The sequence below is a fragment of the Monodon monoceros genome, unplaced genomic scaffold, assembly GCF_005190385.1.
Source record: "Monodon monoceros isolate NGI ecotype Baffin Bay Population unplaced genomic scaffold, NGI_Narwhal_1 Super_Scaffold_13, whole genome shotgun sequence".
NCBI lineage: Eukaryota > Metazoa > Chordata > Mammalia > Artiodactyla > Monodontidae > Monodon > Monodon monoceros.
In genome coordinates this window covers 78,297,450-78,318,937 of record NW_021703769.1, presented here as the reverse complement: position 1 = coordinate 78,318,937, position 21,488 = coordinate 78,297,450, and the positions used below count along the sequence as shown (strand labels likewise).

Sequence of the window (21,488 nt, the reverse complement as noted above, 5' to 3'; positions counted from 1 at the left end):
ACTACTGAAGCCCGCGCGCCTAGAGCCCGTGCTCCGCTACACGAGAAGCCACCGCAATGAAAAGCCCGCGCACCGCAGCAAAGAGGAGCCCCCGCTCGCCGCAACTAGAGAAAGCCCACGCACAGCAACGAAGACCCAACACAGCCAAAAAATTAAAATTTTAAAAATATTTTTTTAAAAATCCCACATAACTCGCAACTTTTAGGTTGCGCATTTTTGTTTTTGTTTTGTTTTCAGTCAACACAGGTATAAGAGGAACTTGAAGGGATAAGTGTATGAGTCGGTTTTGGTTGGTTGATATTTTGCAGACTACAGCTTAGCATAAAAGTCCCACCTGAGCGGTTTGAAGCAACAGGGGGCTGGGGTCTCAGATTAGCTACTGAAGCCCTAACAGCTTTCCAGCTGTTTCTCCAAGGCTGGGGAACAGCTGAGGAGCCCCCAAGGAAATCTGGAGCTTCCCCCACCACTTCCCGGGAAGGACTCTTTCCTACTTAAGCTTTGAGACCTGGGGTGAGAAAATGTCATTTGCTGGAGGCCCACACCAACCTTGATTCTCCAGGCCAAGTGGGTGGGGGCCTCTTTAACTGCGGAGGAATAGAAGGCAATGACAGTAATGATGCCCCTTCACCCGTCTGAGTCATCCTGGGAAAGTTTGGGCCAAGGATGCTACTGAGAAATAAAATGTTGCCTGCCGTGTCAGTAAACAAAAGATGCCGCAGCTGTCGGCCATTGCAGCCCTGCCCCCAACGGTGAGCCCTGAGGGAACTCAGGAAGGAAACAAAGAATATCGGCCAGCTAGCCAGCATCAGACTGCAGCCAACCCCAAGGGTGCAGCTTGATGAAACGCAGGATGTGAAAACACGGGATACTGGCCCCAGATAGCTGAGGTACATATCAAAGGAATGATTTTGGTGAGCCCAGACTCTTACATCTTCTCATACAAAGAAAAGTGCTAAATTCCTTAACTTGAGATATCTGGTTTTCTTTAATTAACAGTCATCTCTTGATGTTCAGACTACCTGCCCTTTGTTGCAAAACTCCTATATATCCTGGCTCCCCCTCACCTCCTCAGAGCATTTTTCTTGGGGTTTTTTGTTTTTTTTTCGACTCGGGGTTACTTAAGATGCTGCCTGCCCGGCTTGAAGTCCTCAGTATGTCCACCAAATAAAACATAACTCTCAACCTTTAGATTGTGCATTTATTTTTTCAGTTGACACTACTGAGAAAGGAAGGGGGCAGGGCACAAACTTTAAAAGAATGACGTAGCCTCTGAGGACCTAAAGCAGTTAGAACTGATTAGACCCAAGATGGCGAAGAATCTACTTCCAGTAGAACCTGAGCCTCATTATACGCTCATTGCAATACACCAGCATATGCTAAATGACATACCCACAGGCACCAGGACAGCTCTAAGGCTGATCATAAAAGGCCAAAAAGTGGGTCACAACTCCTGGAAATCTCCGCTCCTTCCCCAAATAGTTGGAATAATCCTCCCACTCATTAGCCTGTGAAATTCCCCTCCCCCTAAAAACTAACAACCCCATACCCTGGGGCCTCTTGCCTTCTGAGTTGGCCCACGCTCAGTCTATGGAATGTGTATATCCCTGAATAAACCTGCTTTCACTTTACTGTGGCTCGCTCTTGAATTCTTTCCTGCAAGAAGCCGAGAACCCATACTTGGCGACCCGTCCCAGGAACTCACCTGAGACCTGGGACCTGACCATCCTCTTGTGCCCCACCTTTTCTTGCAACACTACCGTTGCCAGGATTGCAGGGACCTGGCGGTGATGAGGCTGGCCTGGCCTTAACTGGGCTACGGGACAGGATGGGGAGAGGATTTTAACTCTGAAGGGGCTTCCCTCCCTGCCACTGTGGAAGTCTGTCCTCTCTAGGGAGTTCTGGTCACACTTGCCCTTTGATTCTCTGACCAACATGAGATCCTGAGCTCCAGAAGTTGTCAGCCCCCCAAAGAGCTTTCAACAGCTCAATTTTGGCGTGCCCCGAGAGGAGTCCCAATGACCATTCCCATCTTCTCCTTAGTCTAAGGGAGACAGGTCTGCCTGGCACCACTGTGGAACGGGCGGCTAGAACATGGGGTGCTAAGAAACATTTTCCAACCTTGGAAATAAGGGGAAGGGGGAGTGTGTGGCATATCCCAACAATGCCATACTGGAGCACTGTTGAACAGGCCTGACCAGGGGTTATTTAAATATCTAGGGCAGGGCTTCCCTGGTGGCGCAGTGGTTAAGAATCTGCCTGCCAATGCAGGGGACGTGGGTTCAAGCCCCGGACCGAGAAGATCCCACATGCCGTGGGGCAACTAAGCCCGCGTGCCGCAACTACTGAAACCCACGTGCCTAGAGCCTGTGGTCCACAACAAGAGAAGCCAGCGCACCACAATGAAGAGTAGCGCCCTCCCCCCTGGCTCACGGCAACTAGAGAAAAGTCCGCACATAGCAACGAAGACCCAACGCAGCCAAAAATAAATAAAATGAATAAGTAAAAATTTTTTTAAAAAGCAGGGGTTTTAGGAAAAAAACAAATAAATAAATAAATATCTAGGGCAGAGATCGTCAAAATGTGAGGGCTCTGGGACAAAATCAAGCCTGCCACCTGATTTTGTATTTAAAGTTGCATTGGAATATGCCATGCCCGTTGGTTTCCTCATTGCCTGTGGCTGCTTTTGTGCTACAAGAGTAATGGTAACCAAAACCTGCATGCCTGGGCCTTTGCCGAAAAAGTTTGCCAATCCCTAAGCTTGGGGAATGGACCTGTGTTTGACTTTTTTTTTTTAAGAATTTATTTCTGGGCCTCCCTGGTGGTGCAGTGGTTGAGAGTCCGCCTGCCGATGCAGGGGACACGGGTTCGTGCCCCGGTCCGGGAAGATCCCACATGCCGCGGAGCGGCTGGGCCTGTGAGCCATGGCCGCTGAGCCTGCGCATCCGGAGCCTGTGCTCCGCAACGGGAGAGGCCACAACAGTGAGAGGCCCACGTACCGCAAAAAAAAAAAAGAATTTATTTCTTTTAATTTTTTATTTTTTATTTACTTATTTTTGGCTGTGTTGGGTCTTCGTTGCTGCGCGGGCTTTCTCTGGTTGTGGCAACTGGAGGCTACTCTTCATTGCAATGCGCGGGCCTCTCACTGCAGTGGCCTCTCTTGTTGTGCAGCACGGGCTCTAGGCGTGCGGGCTTCAGTAGTTGTGGCTCACGGGCTCTAGAGTGCAGGCTCAGTAGTTGTGGCACATGGGCTTAGTTGCTCCGCAGCATGTGGGATCTTCCCGGACCAGGGATCGAACCCATGTCCCCTGCATTGGCAGGCGGATTCTTAACCACTGTGCCACCAGGGAAGCCCCCTGTGTTTGACTTTGATATTTATTATTCAATTAGGGCCCAGACATTGAAGTTACTTATTAACTTGTAGGTTTCCATCCCATAGAGAAGATAATTCCATCAACCAGTTTCGTATCTAATATCACAATCTTATTCCAATGTTACCCAGACTCTCAAAATAGCCTATGAACCAGCTTTGCCAAACATTCATTTCCTCCTTGGAGTGTAATAAATCTCTGATACATGTTCATACCCTATACATTTTTAAAAATGAATTATTTATTTATTACTTTTGGCTGCGTTGGGTCTTCCTTGCTGCGCGCGGTCTTTCTCTAGTTGTGGCGAGCAGGGGCTACTCCTCATTGCGGTGCGTGGGCTTCTCATTGCGGTGGCTTCTGTTTTTGTGGAACATGGGCTCCAGAGCGCAGGCTGAGTAGTTGTGGCACACGGGCTTAGTTGCTCCGTGGCATGTGGAATCTTCCCAGACCAGGGCTCGAACCCGTGTCCACTGCATTGGCAGGCGGATTCTTAACCACTGCGCCACCAGGCAAGGCCCGTTCTATATTTTTGAAACAGGAGGGAAGGAGGCAGGGCACAACCTTTGAAAGAATGACATAGCCCAAGGACATGCTATAAACTGATTAGAACCCAATGGGTCCAAGATGGCAGACAAGTCGACTTTTTCCACTAGATCTTGAACCTCAGTATATGCTCACATCAGCAAGATAAATGACACACCCACAGGCGCCATGACAGTTCCAAGACCAACCATGAAGATCAAAAAGTGGGCAGTGGCCCAACTCCTGGAAATCCCCTCACCTTCCTAAAATAGCTGGAATACTCCCCCCACTCATTAGCCTATGAAATTACCCACCCCTGTAAGAACTGACAACCCCGTACCCCGGTGCCATTCTCACCTTCTGAGGTGGCCCACACCCTGTCTGTGGAGTGCGTTTCTCTCTAAATAAATCCACTTCTTACCTATCACTTTGTCTCTCACTGAATTCTTTCTGAGATGAGACATCAAGAACCTGAGCGTCATTAAGTCCTGAGACCAGGTGTGTGATCTCAGTTGGAAGACGGTGGGTCTTAGCAGGCTCAAAGTCCCAGCCGTGTGGGTTCAAGTCCAATCTGAGGTGCACAGTTTCATTCTTATGAGTCATTTTTTGAAACATATTTGAAAATTCTACTTTGACAAGAATTTCCCAAGAGAAGGCTGGCGGGAACTTGCCCAGATTTCCTGAGTTGGGCCCAAAGGGTGAAAAAGGCGCATGCTATGTGAGCTGGGCCCGCTCAGGGCTTCTCGGGGTGCCTGCCCTGTACTGAATGCCAGCCCCCTGGGCTGTAGGCCTCTGAGGGCCCAATCAGACCCTCAAGACATCTGGGGCATCTGCCCCAGCCCCGGATGAATAACAGGCCTGGCGATCCTGGGGGAGTGGTGGTGTGGAATCCCTGGGCAGGTGGAGGGGGTGACCTCCAGTACCTGCCTGTACTGAGGGCAGGCAGGAGTCTCTTCTGTCCCTCTCCTTTTTCCAGGTGGCTTCCAAAAAGAATGCGGCATCCTGGGTTCTAGGTAGCTCTGCCCGGAACCTGCGAGGAGAACCTAGGGGTGTTGGTACCCACGGGAGAGGTGGGGGGCGGAGCCAGGCACTTACTCATTTAAATGCCCCTCTGGCTGCAGTGGCCGTGCCCACATCGAGATCCACTGGAGGAAAGCGTGGTGGGTGCTGCCAGTGGGCGGCTGCACGTGTGCAGTTAAAATCCACAGTTCTACTTGCTGCAGCCCCTGTAAGTGCACACCCAAGTGTACACCTCTCTTTCCCCTTCCCTCCCTGCCTTGGGGGTCAGGAGACCCAGGGTCCATACTTCCTGACCATGAGGTCCTTGAAACACAAGAAGATCCAACAGGCAGGACTGGTGTGAGGCCCTAAGGAAGTAGCCAGAGAAGCAGCGGTCGGTGATGGGGGCGGGGGGGAGCAGGCTCAGTCACCCTGGACCTGAGCCCTGGGCCAGCCCTGTGAAGAGGCTCATGAGGCCCACAGGATGGTAGCATCACGACCAAGAAGTGATGAACATCCAAGGGATTGGGTGGGCGGGCTGTCAAGGCTGTGACCAGGAGAAAAGGTCGATAGGGCCCCCAAAGCCATGGGGTACAGGGGAGCGGGGCAGCCCCCTGCATCTGCAGCCCCCTTTGCTTTTCTATGCTATCCCTCAAAGAATCCAGCATGCAGCCTGCCCAGATGGTCCTGCCCCAGACTCCGGCTAGTCAGCTGGGTCAAGGGTCCTGCCTGTGACCTGGGCCCTTGGGGACTGTCCCAGGTCTGGGATTCACAGGTGAGGCTCTAAGCTTGGTTGAATGAGAGTTTTAAGAACATGCTGGAAGACCCTGTCCCTTCTCTGTTTTGTTAATTATGTTGCAAGTTACTGTGTACCTAGGGATGGATTCGGAGGAGAGCGGGGAGGTGATGACCAGAGGAAGCCTTGCTTGGGACGAGGGGGCTGGCATAAGGGCCACTGCCAGGGCCAGGCCATGTGGTTTGAGGTTCTGAACCTTCCCCCACTTGCAGTCTTCAGGACACTTGGAGGAAGGGCCTGTTTGGGGGCTGCCAGGAGGGGCCAGCTGGTGAGACACATCAGGCTCTGTAGCCTGTGGGAGACAGATGAGTGGGACCCAGGGGTGTGGCAGGGACAGCAGGTGGGAGGAGAAAGCAAGTCCCCAGGATGGGGGGAAACAGAGCAGGGGCAGTGGGGATGCACAGAGACTGTGCTGGCGGCCCGGTGCTTGGCCACCCCCACCAGCAGCTGACCCCCATCTCGAGATCCCAGAGCCTCCACAGTCATAGCAGGTTTATTGTCGGCAACAGAGCATCACGATGCTCTCCCAGGGAGCACAGCTGTGGCCATGAGGGGAGCAGGGGTGGTGGTGGCCAGGAGCAAAGGGGGTGCTGAGGTCCAGGCCTGGTCTCCTGGGCCCCGTGTTCCCTCCTGCCTCTCTGGGTCCAAGAAGCATCAGTCCATCTGGGTGTGGACCACCCTAGAGGGGGGTTTCTAGCTGGGTCCACCCTGGGCAGGAGAGGAGGGACCCTGGGGAGTCTGGGCTAGTAGCAGTGATGGCTGTGGGGCTGGCGGGGAGCAGCCAGGCCTCACAGAGGAGCAGGAACCCCCGAAGTCCCCTGGAGATGTCAGGTGGGTGATGACGGGCCAAAACCATATCAGCTCTGGATTTCCGGACCCCCTGGGCCCCTGGCTCCCCCAGCTCACTCAGCCCAGGAGAGACCCAGGCCGTGCACCCCAACGAGAGGGACCGAGGTGAAAAGCTGAGCGTGCACGGGGGTCTCCCAGCACCTGGCGGGGCTCAGCGCGTTGTGCGGGGCGGCCTCATGTCTGCAGCTCCAGGACGCGGCTGGGCTCCGAGGGTGGGGAGCCAGCTGGGCTGGACCTATGGGCCTCCTGGAGGTCCTGCAGTACCTGGAGCAGCTGAGCCACTGGGTCCTCGGGGGCTGGAGGCAGATGCAGGATGAGGGCAGAGCAGGTAGGGTCGCGCCTGTCTGGAAGGCCGGAGGGCCCCTGGGAGGGAGGCCCCACCCACCATCCCCGAAAGGGGGCTCAGGTGGGAAGCACCTACCTCCTCCGGGGCCCATGAGCACAGGGCCTGCCTCTGGGCCCGCACTCAGCTGTCGGTGCTTCTCCCTGTGGGTGAGGACAGGATGTGAGGGCTTCTGGTGCCCTCGCCCAGAAGGCTGGGTGACCCAGGGTGGGCCTCCTGAGCTGGAGGGGGCTCCTGGGGGCAGGGGGCTGCTTCAATGTACAGGAAAAAGTGTGGACCCAGGTCTCGGCCCCTGGTCACCTCCCGCTTCCGCCGTCCAGCCTCCTCCTCTGGTCCCCCCTCATCCTCCACCTCGGCAAAGGTGGATCAACGGAAGGCACTTTAGAAACCAAGCTTGAACCGTGTCACTTCCGTTTCAGAGGGCCCTTGGGGAGAGATTCAAGCGGGGCCTGAAAATCCCCTCGTGTTACCTGGCCACGGAATGAGTTTCATTCTTATGGGAACAGGAGACAGGGACATTTTAAGCACGGCTCCTAGCCGGGGTTCACCAAAGGTCCCCGGGTCGCTCAGGTACAGTCCTGTGCGCTTACACGGAGGGATGGTGGGCAGCCTCGCGGACCCTGTGCTTGAAGCTCCTTATTTAGGAACTCTGCTGGCTCAGCGCTTTGACCATCTCCCTGATCTATTTTGGATAAAGCAGATCAAACTCCTCCTCGTCAGTTGCCTTCTAGGCCCTAGAGGGTCATCTGACCCCTGACCCCTCTGCTCATGTGCTTCTTCCACTCTTACTGTACGAGGATAAACCTGTGTTGTTTAAGCCACCAAGCGTATGGTAATGTGCTACAGTAGCCACAGGAGACAAGCCCTAGGAGAGCTGGTGAGGAGGCAAGGAGGATGCCCGGCACCCCTCCAGACCCCGGGGGCAGGGGTGTGGGAGAGAAAACTGCCCCCTTTCGAACAGACTCAGGGAAGCAGTGCTCTCAGGAAGCAATGGCTTGCTTTAAAATATCCCCATGCTGAACCCGCCCCTGACCAGAGATTCTGAGTCAGTGGGGTAGGGCCCAGGCATCCTGTTTTTAAAAAGCGTTCTGTGTTTGCTAAGCTGGAGCCAGGGCTGAGAATCACTGAATTAGGTGAGTTGGCTGAGGGCAATCCCGGTGCTCTGAGGGCACCAAGGGAGGGCTGGGCAGATGAGGGGGCCGGGTCAGCCGGGGGCACGGAGCAGCTACAGCCTGACCCTGGGCTTCCACAGCCCTTGGGACCTTCAACCTAAGATGAGCCAGCCTCATGCTGCAGAGATCCAGGTGCCCTCGGGTGTGGCTGCCACAGGCAGGGAGGTGCAGAGCCTGATTACGAGGGAAGAGACCAGCCACTGCGGAGGGGCCCTGAGCCCGAATCCCGGCTCCAGCCCCCCCCCCCGGCACATCCCCCGGGGCTTCCCAGGCTCTGCTGCGTGGGACTCGCTGCCCCTGCACAGGACTCCTCACCGCAGTGTGGCCTCTACACCCAGCAGGTGCCGGTAGATGAGCTGAGCCTCCAGGTCATGGTCGAGAGGGTCATTCCACTCCTGCAGGGTCACCCGGGACCGCGTCTTGTCGCAACCCAGATCTGGGGGCAGAGAGAGGACAGAGTTACAGGCAGGCACTGTGAGCGCTTATGTCCAACTTTCTGTAATGCAGATGGGGAAACCGAGGCCTAGAGAGGGCAAGTGACGCACTCAGGGGCCCCCAGGGCGGAGCTGGGCTGGGGGCACAGCCGGGAAGTCTGGCCCAGGGCCTGCCTGTGGCTCCCCACACTTCCAGGGGGCAGCCCCTCATCTCTCTCGGGTTCAGCTCCTGAGCCATGACTGCAGGATAAGGGAGTTGTGCAGAATACAACTTAGGGAGCTGGACCACTTTCTGGAAGATTCCTGCCTGGAAGGAAGCAGGGAGCAGCCTGGAACTGTAAGATCATGGTGAGGGGAGCCGGGGTTTTGTGCCTTGGAATGAGCCGGCCCTGCCACGTGCTGCTTTACAACCTTGGCAGAGACACCTGCATTTGCTAAGCCTCGGTTTCCTGCTCCACAAAATACGGCTGCCCAGCCCTGCCTCGTAGCGCCCTGGGGAGCCCCACTGCACCGATGACAAGGGTTACTGTCACAAGGCTACAGCCAGAGGCTGCAGGTCAGGTCAACCAGCCAGGGACGCCCTCGTGACAAGCTGCCACTGCTCAACCTCAGAGCCAGGGCTGGGCTACAGCAGGTGGGCCAGCTTCTGAGGGCCTGGACCCCACCGGGCTCGAGGGTCAGCCTGGCCTGCAGGCCAGGGGCTCCAAGTGCTGAGTCTCCTCTGTGACGGGGGAGCAAGAATTTTGTAAAGCAAAGGGGACTTCCCTGGTGGCACAGTGGTTAAGAATCCGCCTGCCAATGCAGGGGACACGGGTTCAAGCCCTGGTCCGGGAAGATCCCACATGCTGTGGGGCAACGAAGCCCGTGCGCCACAACTACTAAGCCCGTGTGCCACAACTACTGAAGCCCGCGCACCTAGAGCCCGTGCTCCACAACAAGAGGAGCCACCGCAGTGAGAAGCCCGAGCAACGCAACGAAGAGCTCGCCGCAGCTAGAGAAAGCCTGCGTGCAGCAACGAAGACCCGACGCAGCCAAAAATAAATAAATTTATTAAAAAAAAAATTTTGTAAAGCAGGTAGGGATAAGGAAGGAAGATCTTGAGCATTCTAGAACTTTACTGTCCAAGAGGGTAGCCACTAGCCACATAAGGCCATTCATATTTAAATTAATTGAAATTAAAATAAATTCAAAACGCAGTTCCTCGGCTGCACTAGCTACATCACAAGTGCTCAATAACCACATGTTCAGGCCTGGCACATGCACAGTACTGGACAGTACAGATACACACCATTTCCATCATCACTGAAAGTTCTAGGAGAAGCTTCTCTCTGCCATCCCTCCAGTGCCCAAGGCCCAGGGTGCCCCCAACTCACAGCTCCAGTACTGGGCTGCCAGTATGGAAATATGCAAATTAGGGGGCTGTCTTCAGCCCTCATTAGCAAGGAATTCCTAAAGTGTGTTCCTTGGAACACTGGTTCTGCAAGAAGCTCATTCACTGGGCCAGAAAAGTGGTCCCTGGCAAAGGAATTTGGGAAGTGCTGGGCTAAATGGTGTCAGATATGGGATTCTAACTCGTTTTCAGGCCTCCTCCAGGGCCTCTGAGGTACCCACATGCATCACACACATCAAGTGGCATTTCCCAAACCACCTGGTCACAGGACCCTTTCTGCCCAGAGCACCTGCGGGGCCTGGTTGGCCTCAGGTGAGTGCCCACAGGTGCCCAGGTAGCTCCCCACCAGGCCAGCGAGGCGGGGCTCTAGGGGCCTGTCGGGGACAGACGCAGTGTCATGCGGCCCTGGCCTCCATCCCACCTGTCTTGTCCCTCTGGTGGCAGCAGCTCCACTTGTCCCCGCGGAAGACTCCAGGGTGGTAGGAGCCTAGTAGGCCAGTGTTGTTGATGCTGACCTTCCGCAGTGCAGACAGCCACTGGTTCAGCTCGTTCACACACTACAGGGGGCATGGGGGTGGGCACTGATGAGAGGTCACCTCCTCCGGGAAGCTCTCCATCCTTGAAGCTGCCCTATCTCTCAGGACTACACAGTCCCTGCTAGCCCGCTCGGCAGCTTTGGGTGAATTAGGAAAGGCTGCCCTTTCTCCAGACGGATGCAGCCCACACCTGGCACATGGCTTGGTGAGCAGAGTGAGGGCTGGATTTCAGCCACCACTGGCCCCCTCGGCCATGCCCTTGGGCAATCCACAACCTGCCAACTATATGTGGTGGCTCTGCTGTCACCATTTTTTCCCTGTGGCTCTAGACTCTGACCCAACAGGGAGTCCTTAGAGGTGGGGCCCGTGGGATGGGTCTGTGACCTCCCACCCGTGCGCCCAGGACAGTCACTCGGGGGAACAAAGCACGCCCCCTCCCACTTCACCCTCCTCCTTGCTCAAGGTCCCTGCTCAAGTGCTGCCTATCAGAGGCCCTCCCTGAGCACCACTCCTGCTACACCCTCACTCTGTCCCCTCCCCGTCTCTCTCAGTCTTCACTGGTTCCCGTTTGACATTTTAAATATTTATTTATGGGTCCATCTTCTCCCCTGGGATGGAAGCTCCACGACGGCAAGGACGCTGTTTTGTCTGCCGCTGTAACCCCACCACTTAGAATAGTGCCTGGAACCCAGAAGGTGCTCAATAAATATTTTTAGATGAATGAATGAATGAGTGAATGAATGAATGAGTGAATGAAGGGGTTAATACGTGAACAGAGGAGAAAGGGACTTGAGACTGTGCACCCAGAGCCACACACTCGCATAAGTGTGTGACTGTTATGTGTAGATACACACACAGACACACACACACACAGAAACACACAAGCAGCAACTCAGATACTTGGAGATACAGTTTCCAAAAACATGCACAACGTGAAGCTTCGAGACGTGGGGACCCGCCAGTCCACGCCCAGACCGCGTGTGGCTGCCAAAGCAGGGCCGCGCAGAGACACGGGCACGGCCTCCCAGGCACCCAGACCCCAGGAGACACACACGCCGCAATCACGGCAGATTTCACACCCCTGCTGCGCCTGATGCGGCGACAAGGGGTGGGAGGCTCACTCGACCCTCATTCCAGCCCACCCAGGCATTCTCCCACAGTACCCCTATTTGCAGGTGCCCCCTCGGCATGGCCCACACCTTGCACTGCAGGTAGGCGGTCTGGGACCTGCCCGCGTCGTCCGTGTAGATGACCTGCATGACATGGGAGCTGCCGAAGCTCTTCTCCTCCACCTTTTCTGCTGCCCGGATGTGGGCAAGCTTGATGAGGGTGCTTTTCTGGGCGAGAGGGGGAACAGGGGAAAGGAGGCTCAGGGTCCTAGCCAGGGTCACTCCACTTCCTATCTCTGGGCCTCAGTCTCCCCTTCTGCAGCATCAGGGGTTGGTGTTGGGGATCCAGAGTGCCTGCCCTCCCAGGAGCCTACTCTGAGAGTGACCTCAGCCAGGACAGAGCGCAGACAGATGTGCCTGGCCTCTGTGGGCTCCCAGCAGTCCTGGGAGGTCTGAGCTTTAGCAAAGGGCCAGGAAACGCAGCTTTCCGGGGCTAGAGAGCACTGCCTGCTGTGGACCAGGCCCTGTGCCTTTGCAGTTATTTTCCCAACTCACCTTTGTTCTCGCAGGCCCTAAAAGTCACACCCCACCTGCCGGACCCTGCCCCACTCCTGCCGTCATCGAATTTGATGAGATACAAATGGGACAGACAGAAGCTCTGGACCTATAACATCCATGACCCTGAGGGACTCCCAACCTGCTAAAGCTGAACGTACGCTGCCAGCGCCCAGACGCTGTTCTTGCTTCGGGAGCTCACCAGCACCCTTCAGCATCCGAATGCCAGTCCCCACGGCCCTCAGGCATCCAAGCTCACCACCCCTGCTGGCCTCAGGGACAAGCAGAGAGGGGCAGTGCCATCTCTTGGGAGGAGTGGGGAAACCTGGAGGGGAGCCCTGAGGACCCATGTCTGAGCCGTCTCTGGGTGGGGCTTCCCAAAGGATAGAAGGGACAGCCCAGAGGAGGATGTGCTGTGCGTACTGGGGTGTCTGCTGGAGAAGAGGCAGAAACGAGGCAGTAGTGCAGGCGGTGCTGCACAGGGGGATACACGGGGGTGCCCAGAGGATGGCACAGCTCCGTGCCTAGGAGCGGAAAGGGGCCCAGAGCAGGGTGGGTAGCCAGGCTTTGCCCAGGGAACCCGAGGGCCGGGCAGCTGCCCAGAGTGAAAGAAGCTGGAAAGTGGGAGGCCTGGGCTGAGGGATCACCTGAGCTCCTTCACTCCCTCTGCCCCCACCCCAAACTGCACAGGGCTGGTTGGGCATCCCTGGAGACCAGCCCCCAGATCCTGGCTGACTGGGGGTTAGGTTGGCCCTGCTAGGGGGTCAACAGGTCCATTCAGGAAGTATGTGCTCAGCCCTTTTGGGGAGCAAAGTGCCCAGGAGAGGCCAGCCCAGGGGACGTAGTGTCTTCAGTAATACCACTGGTCTAGATCCTGCTCTGTGCCAGGCTCTGGACCCTTAGAGAGCTCATCTCATCTAATTCTCAACAACCTGGTAAGTAGGGACCGTTATCTCCAATTTACAGGTCAAGACACCAAGGCTCAGAGAGGTTGACACACTTCCCCTAGGGGCACAGGGCAGGAACCCAGTACGCCTCTCAGCCCCTCTCTGCTTCCCTGAGCTCCCAGTGCCCCATCTTCCTCACGCACCTGACCTAGAAGCCAGGGCTAGACACTGCAGCCGCTGCCCACACCAGGACCCCCTGAACAGAGGACCTTCTTTCTCACGGGTCTTAAGTGACCTTGTGGCTGACACCAGGAGCCTGCATCTGTCTGGCTTTCTTCTGATCCCGGTGGACCCTGGGATGGGCTCCGAGGAAGCGAAAGGTGCCTCCAGGGTGTTATAACCCCTCAGAGCGCTACTTGCCCTCATCCTTCCTTACCCACCTTGGAGCTGGGTGTCTTGGCAAAGCTGAGGGCCTCCGTGGTGAGGAAGAAGTGGAGCTTCTTAAAGGAGGAAGACATGAGGGGGCCCTTGCCCTTGGTCCTGTGTATGAAGAGCGGCCCCTCCTTCACCGGCGGCGCCTGCAAGCTCAGGGCCCGCTGCAGGTCCAGCTCTGTAGGCCAGGGAGGGAAGGTGACAGGTGAGCCCACTGGAGGGGAAGGAGGGACGGACCGAGGGCGGGGACTGGGGCGGAGCAAACTTCAGCAGCAGGTTGTGGGTGGAGCTGCGAGAGGCACTGAAGGGGGCGAGGCCATGGCACGGGGTGGGGGGGGCGAGGCCATGGGACGGGGGCGGGGCAAACGTGATCGGCGGGTGAGGGCGGGGCCGCACGGGGAAGCGCTCACCCTCTTTCTCCTGGATGTCTACCAACTTGGTGATGAAGTCCTTCAGCTGGGCCACGCCCTGGCGCACCGTGGGCTGCAGCGGTTCCATCCAAGCCTCCTTAGCCCTGGAAGCTGGTGTGTCCATGTTGCCCACATTCTGGACCGCCTGGGGGTTGACAGCAAGAAAGGCCAGGCTCTGCTGGGTCAGAGGCCGGGCCACTGCCGCTCCCCCAACCCCCACCCAGTCTGTACTACTTCCACTGTAGACATGGAGGTTGAGATGGCACAGGCTCTGCTCACGGCTACTCTATCCCCACTGGGGGTCAGAGGTGAACGATCACAGCTTGTGACCTTTCGGGGACTTACAGTTGAGACCACTTGGGCCCAACCTGGTGACCTTCCTCTGCAGATTTAACAACAGATTCTGCTCCACTGGGTACCCTGGCCCCAACCTGGTGCCAAACACATAAGTGCAGTCTGGGAGTGAGTAGATCTGGGGGTTAGAAGACTCCAGTTCACCCCTGACAGGCTGTGAGGCCTTGGGCGACCTCCTGCTGTGGACCTGTTCCCTTATCCATGAGACTGGGTGACCATGAGAAAGCTCTGTAAACTGCAGTGTCACATGAGGGTACCGTGGCCTGCCACAAGGCTTTCCTCGAGCCAATGGGGAACACACGGCAGTCCAGGCAAGGACCCCTATTCAGCAGCCAGCTGGGCACCTCCCGCCAGCGTCCACAGCCCCGGACCTTGGCCAGCAGGAGCAGGGTGCGGCTGGTGCGGGCGTCCGCGTGCCGCTCCCGCAGGTGGAAGAGCTTGGGCGCCATGATGGCAGGAGAGATGAAGCGCAGGCACAGGAAGCTGGTGACGGCGATGAAGGGCACGTTCTGGAGGGGTGAGCGAGTGTTGGGGGCCGGACTTCCCTAAGCCTGGGCCCTGACAGCCCCTTTCCCTTTGGCGCTGTCCCCACCTCTCCGCATCAACTTCCCACCCCCGGCCCCGGCCCCGCCCTCGGCTTCTAACCATCAGGCCCTTCCTACCACATCTTGGGGTTCCACCACTTCTTTTCCCCCCACTTTCTCCCCTCCGCCCAGCCCCACCAGCAGCGGGCGCACCTCGTCCTGGGCGCTGGGGAAGCGCTCGCGCACGCGCCGGAAGAGCTGGCGGAAGGTGGCGCGGACCACGGCAGGGCATGCGCGAACCGAGCGACTGAGCGAGCTCAACAGCGCCCCCAAGTGGGCGCTCAGAGTCTGCGCGCTCTGCTCCAGCACTTCAGCTTCGGTGTGCGGGCGGTGCAACCCGGAGCACCTGAGTGAGCCCGGGGCAGACCCGCAGAAAGGTCGACGTCAGCGCTTGCACTCATGACTCGGACAGGGGCACCCGGAGACACAGGCGTAGAAGGACATCAGCCAAGACAGGGACACAGAGACCACGCCCAGGTGGGCAGTGCAGACGAAAGGTAGACCAGGCAGAAAGAGCACTTAAACACACACTTGAAGAAAGGGCCTGACCCCCCGCCCCCCCACCGCGCCTTCAGGGATCACCCCTGGCCTCACCCTACATCCTTGACCTCCACCTTGCTGGGATCCAGCTCCACGTACTTCTTCTCCTCAAACACCCTGTCAATGATGGGGCCCAGGACGCCGTGCAGATACCGCATTCCAGCCACCTGGGGGCCACCGCGAGCCGCATTGGTCCCATCTCCCACCTCCTGCTGCCCACCATCTTCCTCGCAGCTGGCCTCCCAGCCACCTCGGGCATCTATCCACCCAGGATAGAGCCAGGCACACAGCGGAAGGTGGCTCAACAAACTGCAGCTACATGAATGAATGAATGAGTGAATGAGTGAATGAAATTCTTATCCTTAAAGGGCCCTGGACGGGAGACAGAAGAGTCAAGTTTAAGTTTCAAATCTGTCTCTTAGCCTCTTTGAACCTCAGTCTCCTCATCCATAAAACAAAGACAATATACTATGCAAACTCACCTTCAGAAAAGACTCCATGGACTTGGAGGCCAGAGAATTGCTTCGAAACAGGGTGTTGGCCTCACCTACGAGCAGAGGTCCCCGTGGGTAGGGGGTTGGCAGAGGGACAAGGCTTTGGGGAGGAGGATGGAGGACCTTGGGGCTGGGGGCTCTGTGCTGGATGCTCAGTAAAGAGCCTCCTGGCCACCTCCCAACCCAGCACCCCACCTCTGCCTTTTGCTCTTTCTTTTGCCTCCTAATCTGACCCTTCTCCCTCCTTAATCGGACCCATCAGCCTCCTACAGGAGGACTTTGAGGTTTCTCTCCTCCCAGCATCCCTGGAGTCCTGGGCTCTGGTCCCCCACCATGCCCTCAGACGGGCCACTCCCTCCCAGGCCTCACTGGTGCGACCCAGCTCCAGCTGAAAGAGCAGGTCTAGGAAGTCTTTGGCCAGTCCCTGCCCCAAGAAGAGCTTGAGCAGGGTGGTGGCCACGTCCTGGCGGCATTCCGTGCTTGTCGTCTCCTCGATGAGTAGGATCAGCTGCCCTGGGCTCTGCGGGAGGCAGCAAGGAGAGGTGCGGCTGCAGGACGCACAGGGGAAGCCAAACCCTTCACTCTGAGGACCGCAGAGGACCATGGGGAAGGGGGGGGCACTTTCCCAAGGGACGGAGGGGCCCTGGGTACTGACTGGTTCCTTACCATCCTGACAACTCAGGTCTCTGCTCTTCACAGTGGGTTTAGAAGGACAGGGAGGACACACCTACTGTCCCTGGACCCTCCCACCTTCCCCCAGGGGCCCCCTCACCTGGGTGCCCAGCTTCACCTCACGGCAGAGCAGCTGCACCAGGGGCTGGTAGCAGCCGGAGGGCAGCACCATCTCGTCCCGCAGCCGCACCTCCAGCTGCAAGGAGCCCAGGTTGCCCCTGGAACGGGCAGCCTGTGACCTCTCCACCAGGGACCCAGGCTGCCCGGGGCCGTGCCCCCTTCCCCACTGCCTCCGTTTTCCCTGCGGTCTCTCCGCGCGTGCCCTTCACCTTGGTTCCCTGCACTGCCTCCCCTCCCATTTTTTGCCCGGGCTGTTCTCTCTGTTTGGAAAGCTTTTCCTGCCTCCAATCTCAGGGGAACTCCATCCGTCTTCAAGGCCTGGCTCCCCGCCACCTCTATACTCCTGTGGACTCCAGGCTTCACCCATGTGGACGCTCCAGCCTTGAGCCTGTCAACTCCCAGAGAATAGCTCCCGCATGTATATGTTTTACACTGGAAGCAAATCAGATCCCCAAGCTTCAAAACAACCTGCCAGGGGAAACTGAAGCTCAAACAGGGTAAGCACTTTGCCACATCAGACCTAACTTCCAAGCTCCCTTGCTCTGACCCTTCTAGGGGAGGCCGATGACCAAGGCTTGACAGTCTCTACGGCCCCCCGCTACCCGCAGCACAGCACGGCTAAGTGACACGTGGCTTCTAGAAGCCATCAAGTCCGCCGTGGCTGGTTCTGTGGAAGTGCCTTGGAGCTGGACACAGGCGTGTGCCCAGCCCCTGCCCTGCTGAGGGTGGGGATGGGGGGGCCTGGGGCCTCCTGTGGAGAGACAGAGCTGAAGCATCCGAGGGGGGGACACTGCTGGTCCTCCACTTCCGGGCTAAGTAGTGGGCAAAGAGGCCAGAGGGCTCCCTTGGTAGGGCTGCCAGATTTACCAAAATAAAAATACAAGACACTCCGATAAATTGAGTATTTGTAATATAAGTTTGTCTCAGATATTGGATGGACATACGCTAAAAAATTATTCAAGGTTTATCTGAAATTCAGTTTTACTGAATATCCTGTATTTTATCTGGTAATCCTATTCCTGGAAAATTGGGAGGAGCTATGGCTCAGGGACACTGCCTCAGAGCTCTGGGGACTTGAACACTGGGCTAAGTAAGGTCTGCAGAGAAACCCTTAAAGGGAAGGTATCTGAAGGCTTGTTCTAGAATCTGCCAGAAGACAGAAGGCAGGAGACGTGTATTGCCTTGGAGCTCTGAGGGCAGGGCTGAGTCCAGGACTGTGAGAAAGGGGGAAGAGGCGGGATCCGGCCAGAGGGAGAAGGATGCTGGCCTGGTGGGCGAGGGCCACAAGAAACCTGGGGCGGCATCACCCACCCCTGATGCTCTGCCTCCCGGGGCCCAGAGCCCGCCAGCCCTGCCAACCCTGCCACCGAGCCACAGGCACTCACTCTTCTCGCTGACTCTTGGACTGGTCGGGCTGCAGCCGGAACCAGCCCTCCTCCTGCTGGGCTGCCCGGAGTCTCTGGACATTGAACACCACCTGGGGGTGGGGCAGAGGCGTTATGGGTCAGGGGGCATCCTGGGGCTGGGATCCTCAGGTCTCTTCCTTGCCAACTACTGTTCTTTTAAGAGGGGGTACCTTCCGAGGGTCCCTGAGCACCAGTGGCTGGCTCTGGGGAGTCCCGGGCCTCCTGGGGATGGCCAGGAGGGAGGCCGGGCGGGTGTGGCCTGAAGGGGCAGGGTGCTCACTTTGCCCAGGAAGTCATTGCGGCTGACAAGGTCCCAGTCCCAGGCCTCCACGCACAGCGCCTCTGCCGCCCCCTCTTCCAGCTCGAATTCAAACGTCTCGTTCCAGCGTGGGTAGCGTGACTTCTTCACGATCTGCCCAGAAAGGGGTCAGCGGGGGCGGGGCTGACGCCATGCGGCTCCCCAGGCCCAGCCAAGGATAGACCCCCCGACACCGCACCTTCCCCGCAGGGGTCCTGATGCAGCTTCCTCTCCTCGGTCCGGGCAGAGGCCCCGAAATAGCAGAGGTAAAAACTTCCTGTCCAAACCCCTACTCGGTTCTCAAGTGGGGAAATTGAGGCCCAGAGTGGGTAAGGCACTTGCCCAAGGCCACACAGCAAAATGGTAGCAGGTTGCACTGAGAACCCAGGTCTCGACACCCTCCCTGCCAGGACTGAGCTCACCACCCTGGCTGTTCCCCAGAGGTGAGAAAAGTCGCGTGGGCAGCTGTTGGACTTTGCAGATTAACCGCAGGTGGGCTGTCTCGGCCCATCTGGGCCAGGAGTGAAAGGCGGCTGAGGCCACAGGAGCTGGCACCAGAAGGGCTTGGACCCACTGTGCACTCTTGGAGAGGTGGCCCCACTTTTCTGAGCCTCCTCTGTAAGACTGTAAGCCCAACGTGACCTCCCAGGTGATGGTGAAAACCCCCTGCCCCCTCCCGGTCCCCCAGCCTCCTCACCGAGGTCTCCTGCGTCCGGCCGTTGTAGCGCACTCGGACAAAGGGGTCAGATGCACCATTCCGGTCCTTGGGGGCTAGGTCCCTGCGAGGGAGGAGAGCATCCACTTGTCACCAAGCGTCCCCTGGGCTAACACCCCACCACTGTGGGGTAACCCCACGCTGGGCTGGAAAGGCCTGGGCTCATCCTGGGCCTGGCCAGCTGGGTGGCTGTCAGCCTTCCAGCCGTTCCCACCGCGGTCACCCCATGGACCCCTGGGGTGGGGGCATCCTCCAAGGCTCCTTCTGACTCGGCCACTGCAGGTCGGCCGCTGCACCTCCTCTGGCGGGTGGGGCAGGCAAGGCAGGCTCAGCCGTGGGACAGCCCGGGCCAGGGGCGCCCCCCTCCCCCTCCCCCTTTCCAGAGCAAGGGCCACCTCCCTGAGCCTCGGTTTCCGCCTCAGTAAAATGGAGAAGATAATCCCCTGAATTGAGATGATGGGCTTCTAGAAGGCCTGTCCCCGCAATATCCCCCCTACCTGAGGGAGGCCTTGGTGAGTGGCCCCGACCACCATCCTGCCCTCTCTCCACAGACGGTCCTTTATGAAGCCCAAGGCTGGCCGCGATGCCCCCAGCTTAGAACCCTCTGGAAGAACCACAAAGCCCAGCCCCGTTCCCTTCCCTGGAAGTATTATTTTCTGCTCTTTTCCGTCTTTTCCATTTTATGCCTCTCGTGACAGCTTTTCTTTCCTCCTCAGAAATGTCTAATAAAATTCCAGAGTTTGGCCTTGAGAATCTGCCCAGAAAGTTGAGGAGGAAATGTTCTGTTTCTGCCACAAAGGCAGCTCCTTACAGGGGTTGGAGCCAAGGAGCCTGGGGGACGAGTGCCCTCACACGCCAGACAGAGGGCTGACCGACCACTGCCCCCCACTCCCACCCAGGCACTTGCTAAGAGGAGGCTGGGCTGGCCCAGCCGTCGTGCCCCCGACAGTCTGGGCAGCATGTGTGCACGTCTGTGCGTGTGTGCGAGTGTGCGTGAGCGTGTGAGCATGCGGGTTACAGAGAGCCTGGCCCGGGCGAGGCTGAGGAAGGAGGAAGTGGGTGAGCAGAGGCGTGGATGGCCCGCGAGGATGACAGAGCGTGAGGGACGTGACTGTGATTCTGCCCAAGGCCAAGCCTTTTCCAGCTGGCCCTGCCTCTTCCACATACCGGCCCCAGGACAGAAAATAAAGCCGGTGGAGCCACAGGCCTCATGCTCAGGAGGGAGGTCTTCCTCCCAGCGTGGCCAGCCACCCCGCGGCTCCTCCACGGGTGCCGGCCCGCCGGTGTGCGCCTCCAAGGGACGCAGGCAGAGGCTGGGGGCCACCGCCTGCTCCCACCCTAGAGCCAGGCAAGCAGCCGGTGGAGGTGAGTTGGAGCCAGACAGGAAGGTGCTTCTCATGGAGTGTGTGTGACTCACACTCAGGCCCAGGTGGGAGTGGGGCCTGCAGCTAAAAATACCCTGCTAGGGGTGGGGGGTTCCCTGTCACAGGTGACAGGCCCATCTTCCCATCCAAGTCGCTGTCGCTCCTGGAGAGAACCCCGCCCCTCCCATCTGGAGGTTTTCAGCAACTCCTTGCACCACCACCCCCCACCCCACCGAGGACCCCCACCCACCTCACAAGTCAGGCCAAGTTCATATTGAAGTTAAAGCCAGGGGAAGCCCAGTCTTGGCACTGGGGCTGTATGATCAGGGTTCAGGGTCCCCTGTCACCCATCACCCCCACTGCTCTAGGATGCCTGAATTTCCGGCATTAGAACATCATCCCTTCCCCTAAGAGACACAGCCTCCTGAGTGGGGTCACCTGGGAAACGTCTTCAGGTCAGAGAAGCCGCACCCATGTGCCCAAGAGCCCGCTGTCCAGGGAGGAGGCACGGGGTCAGGAGGTGGACTCGGGGGAGAGGAGGCCCAGCATCCACAGTGGGTTTCTCTAGTTGTTTTTTTTGTTTGTTTGTTTGTTTTTGCGGTACGCGGGCCTCTCACTGTTGTGGCCTCTCCCGTTGTGGAGCACAGGCTCTGGACGCGCAGGCTCAGCGGCCATGGCTCACGGGCCCAGCAGCTCCGCGGCATGTGCGATCTTCCCGGACCAGCACGAACCTGTGTCCCCTGCATCGGCAGGCGGACTCTCAACCACTGCGCCACCGGGGAAGCCCGGGTTTCTCTAGTTTTGCGGGGCCCACTGCCTGGTCTCCCAGGGCTCACCTGGCCTCCAGCACAGAGCAGCGCAGCCGGCAGGCCCGGGTCCCCGGCACCACTTCCAGCCGCAGGTGGATCTCGCCCTGCACCTCCTCATCAGGGTCGACCTCCGTCAGATGGGCCCATCCACTGAAACCTGAGGGGCCGCGGCTCAGCCAGGGCCCTGGCCCTTCTCTCTCAGCCCCTCCAGGCACCACGGGCCCCTGCACAGGCCCCTCGGAAGCCTCTCAAGCTCCCACGAGGCAGGGGCTGCTGTCCCCAGTGACAGATGGGGAAACTGAGGTTCAGAAGCTGAACAACAGTGGTTAA

The 21,488-nt window shown here is 57.9% G+C and overlaps 1 protein-coding gene across 7 annotated transcripts in view; it reads right to left on the bottom strand.

The window, feature by feature from the left end:
- Positions 1-6,162: 6,162 nt before the first annotated feature.
- RASA4B (RAS p21 protein activator 4B) overlaps positions 6,163-21,488 on the bottom strand; it is a 22,871-nt gene continuing 7,545 nt past the window's right edge. For 3 of the 7 annotated variants that reach the window (XM_029220714.1, XM_029220716.1, XM_029220718.1), the window contains exons 5-21: positions 21,186-21,315; positions 18,968-19,049; positions 18,253-18,384; positions 17,952-18,043; positions 16,547-16,664; positions 16,144-16,294; positions 15,763-15,827; positions 15,335-15,447; positions 14,894-15,086; positions 14,528-14,665; positions 13,803-13,947; positions 13,401-13,570; positions 11,609-11,746; positions 10,295-10,430; positions 8,365-8,485; positions 6,956-7,020; positions 6,163-6,830 (exon numbers count right to left, since the gene is read on the bottom strand). In XM_029220714.1, coding sequence (XP_029076547.1) covers positions 6,709-6,830; positions 6,956-7,020; positions 8,365-8,485; positions 10,295-10,430; positions 11,609-11,746; positions 13,401-13,570; positions 13,803-13,947; positions 14,528-14,665; positions 14,894-15,086; positions 15,335-15,447; positions 15,763-15,827; positions 16,144-16,294; positions 16,547-16,664; positions 17,952-18,043; positions 18,253-18,384; positions 18,968-19,049; positions 21,186-21,315 — 2,111 coding nt within the window. In that variant the 3' untranslated portion in view covers positions 6,163-6,708. The other 4 variants (XM_029220717.1, XM_029220715.1, XR_003793172.1 and 1 more) reach the window with 4 other exon arrangements.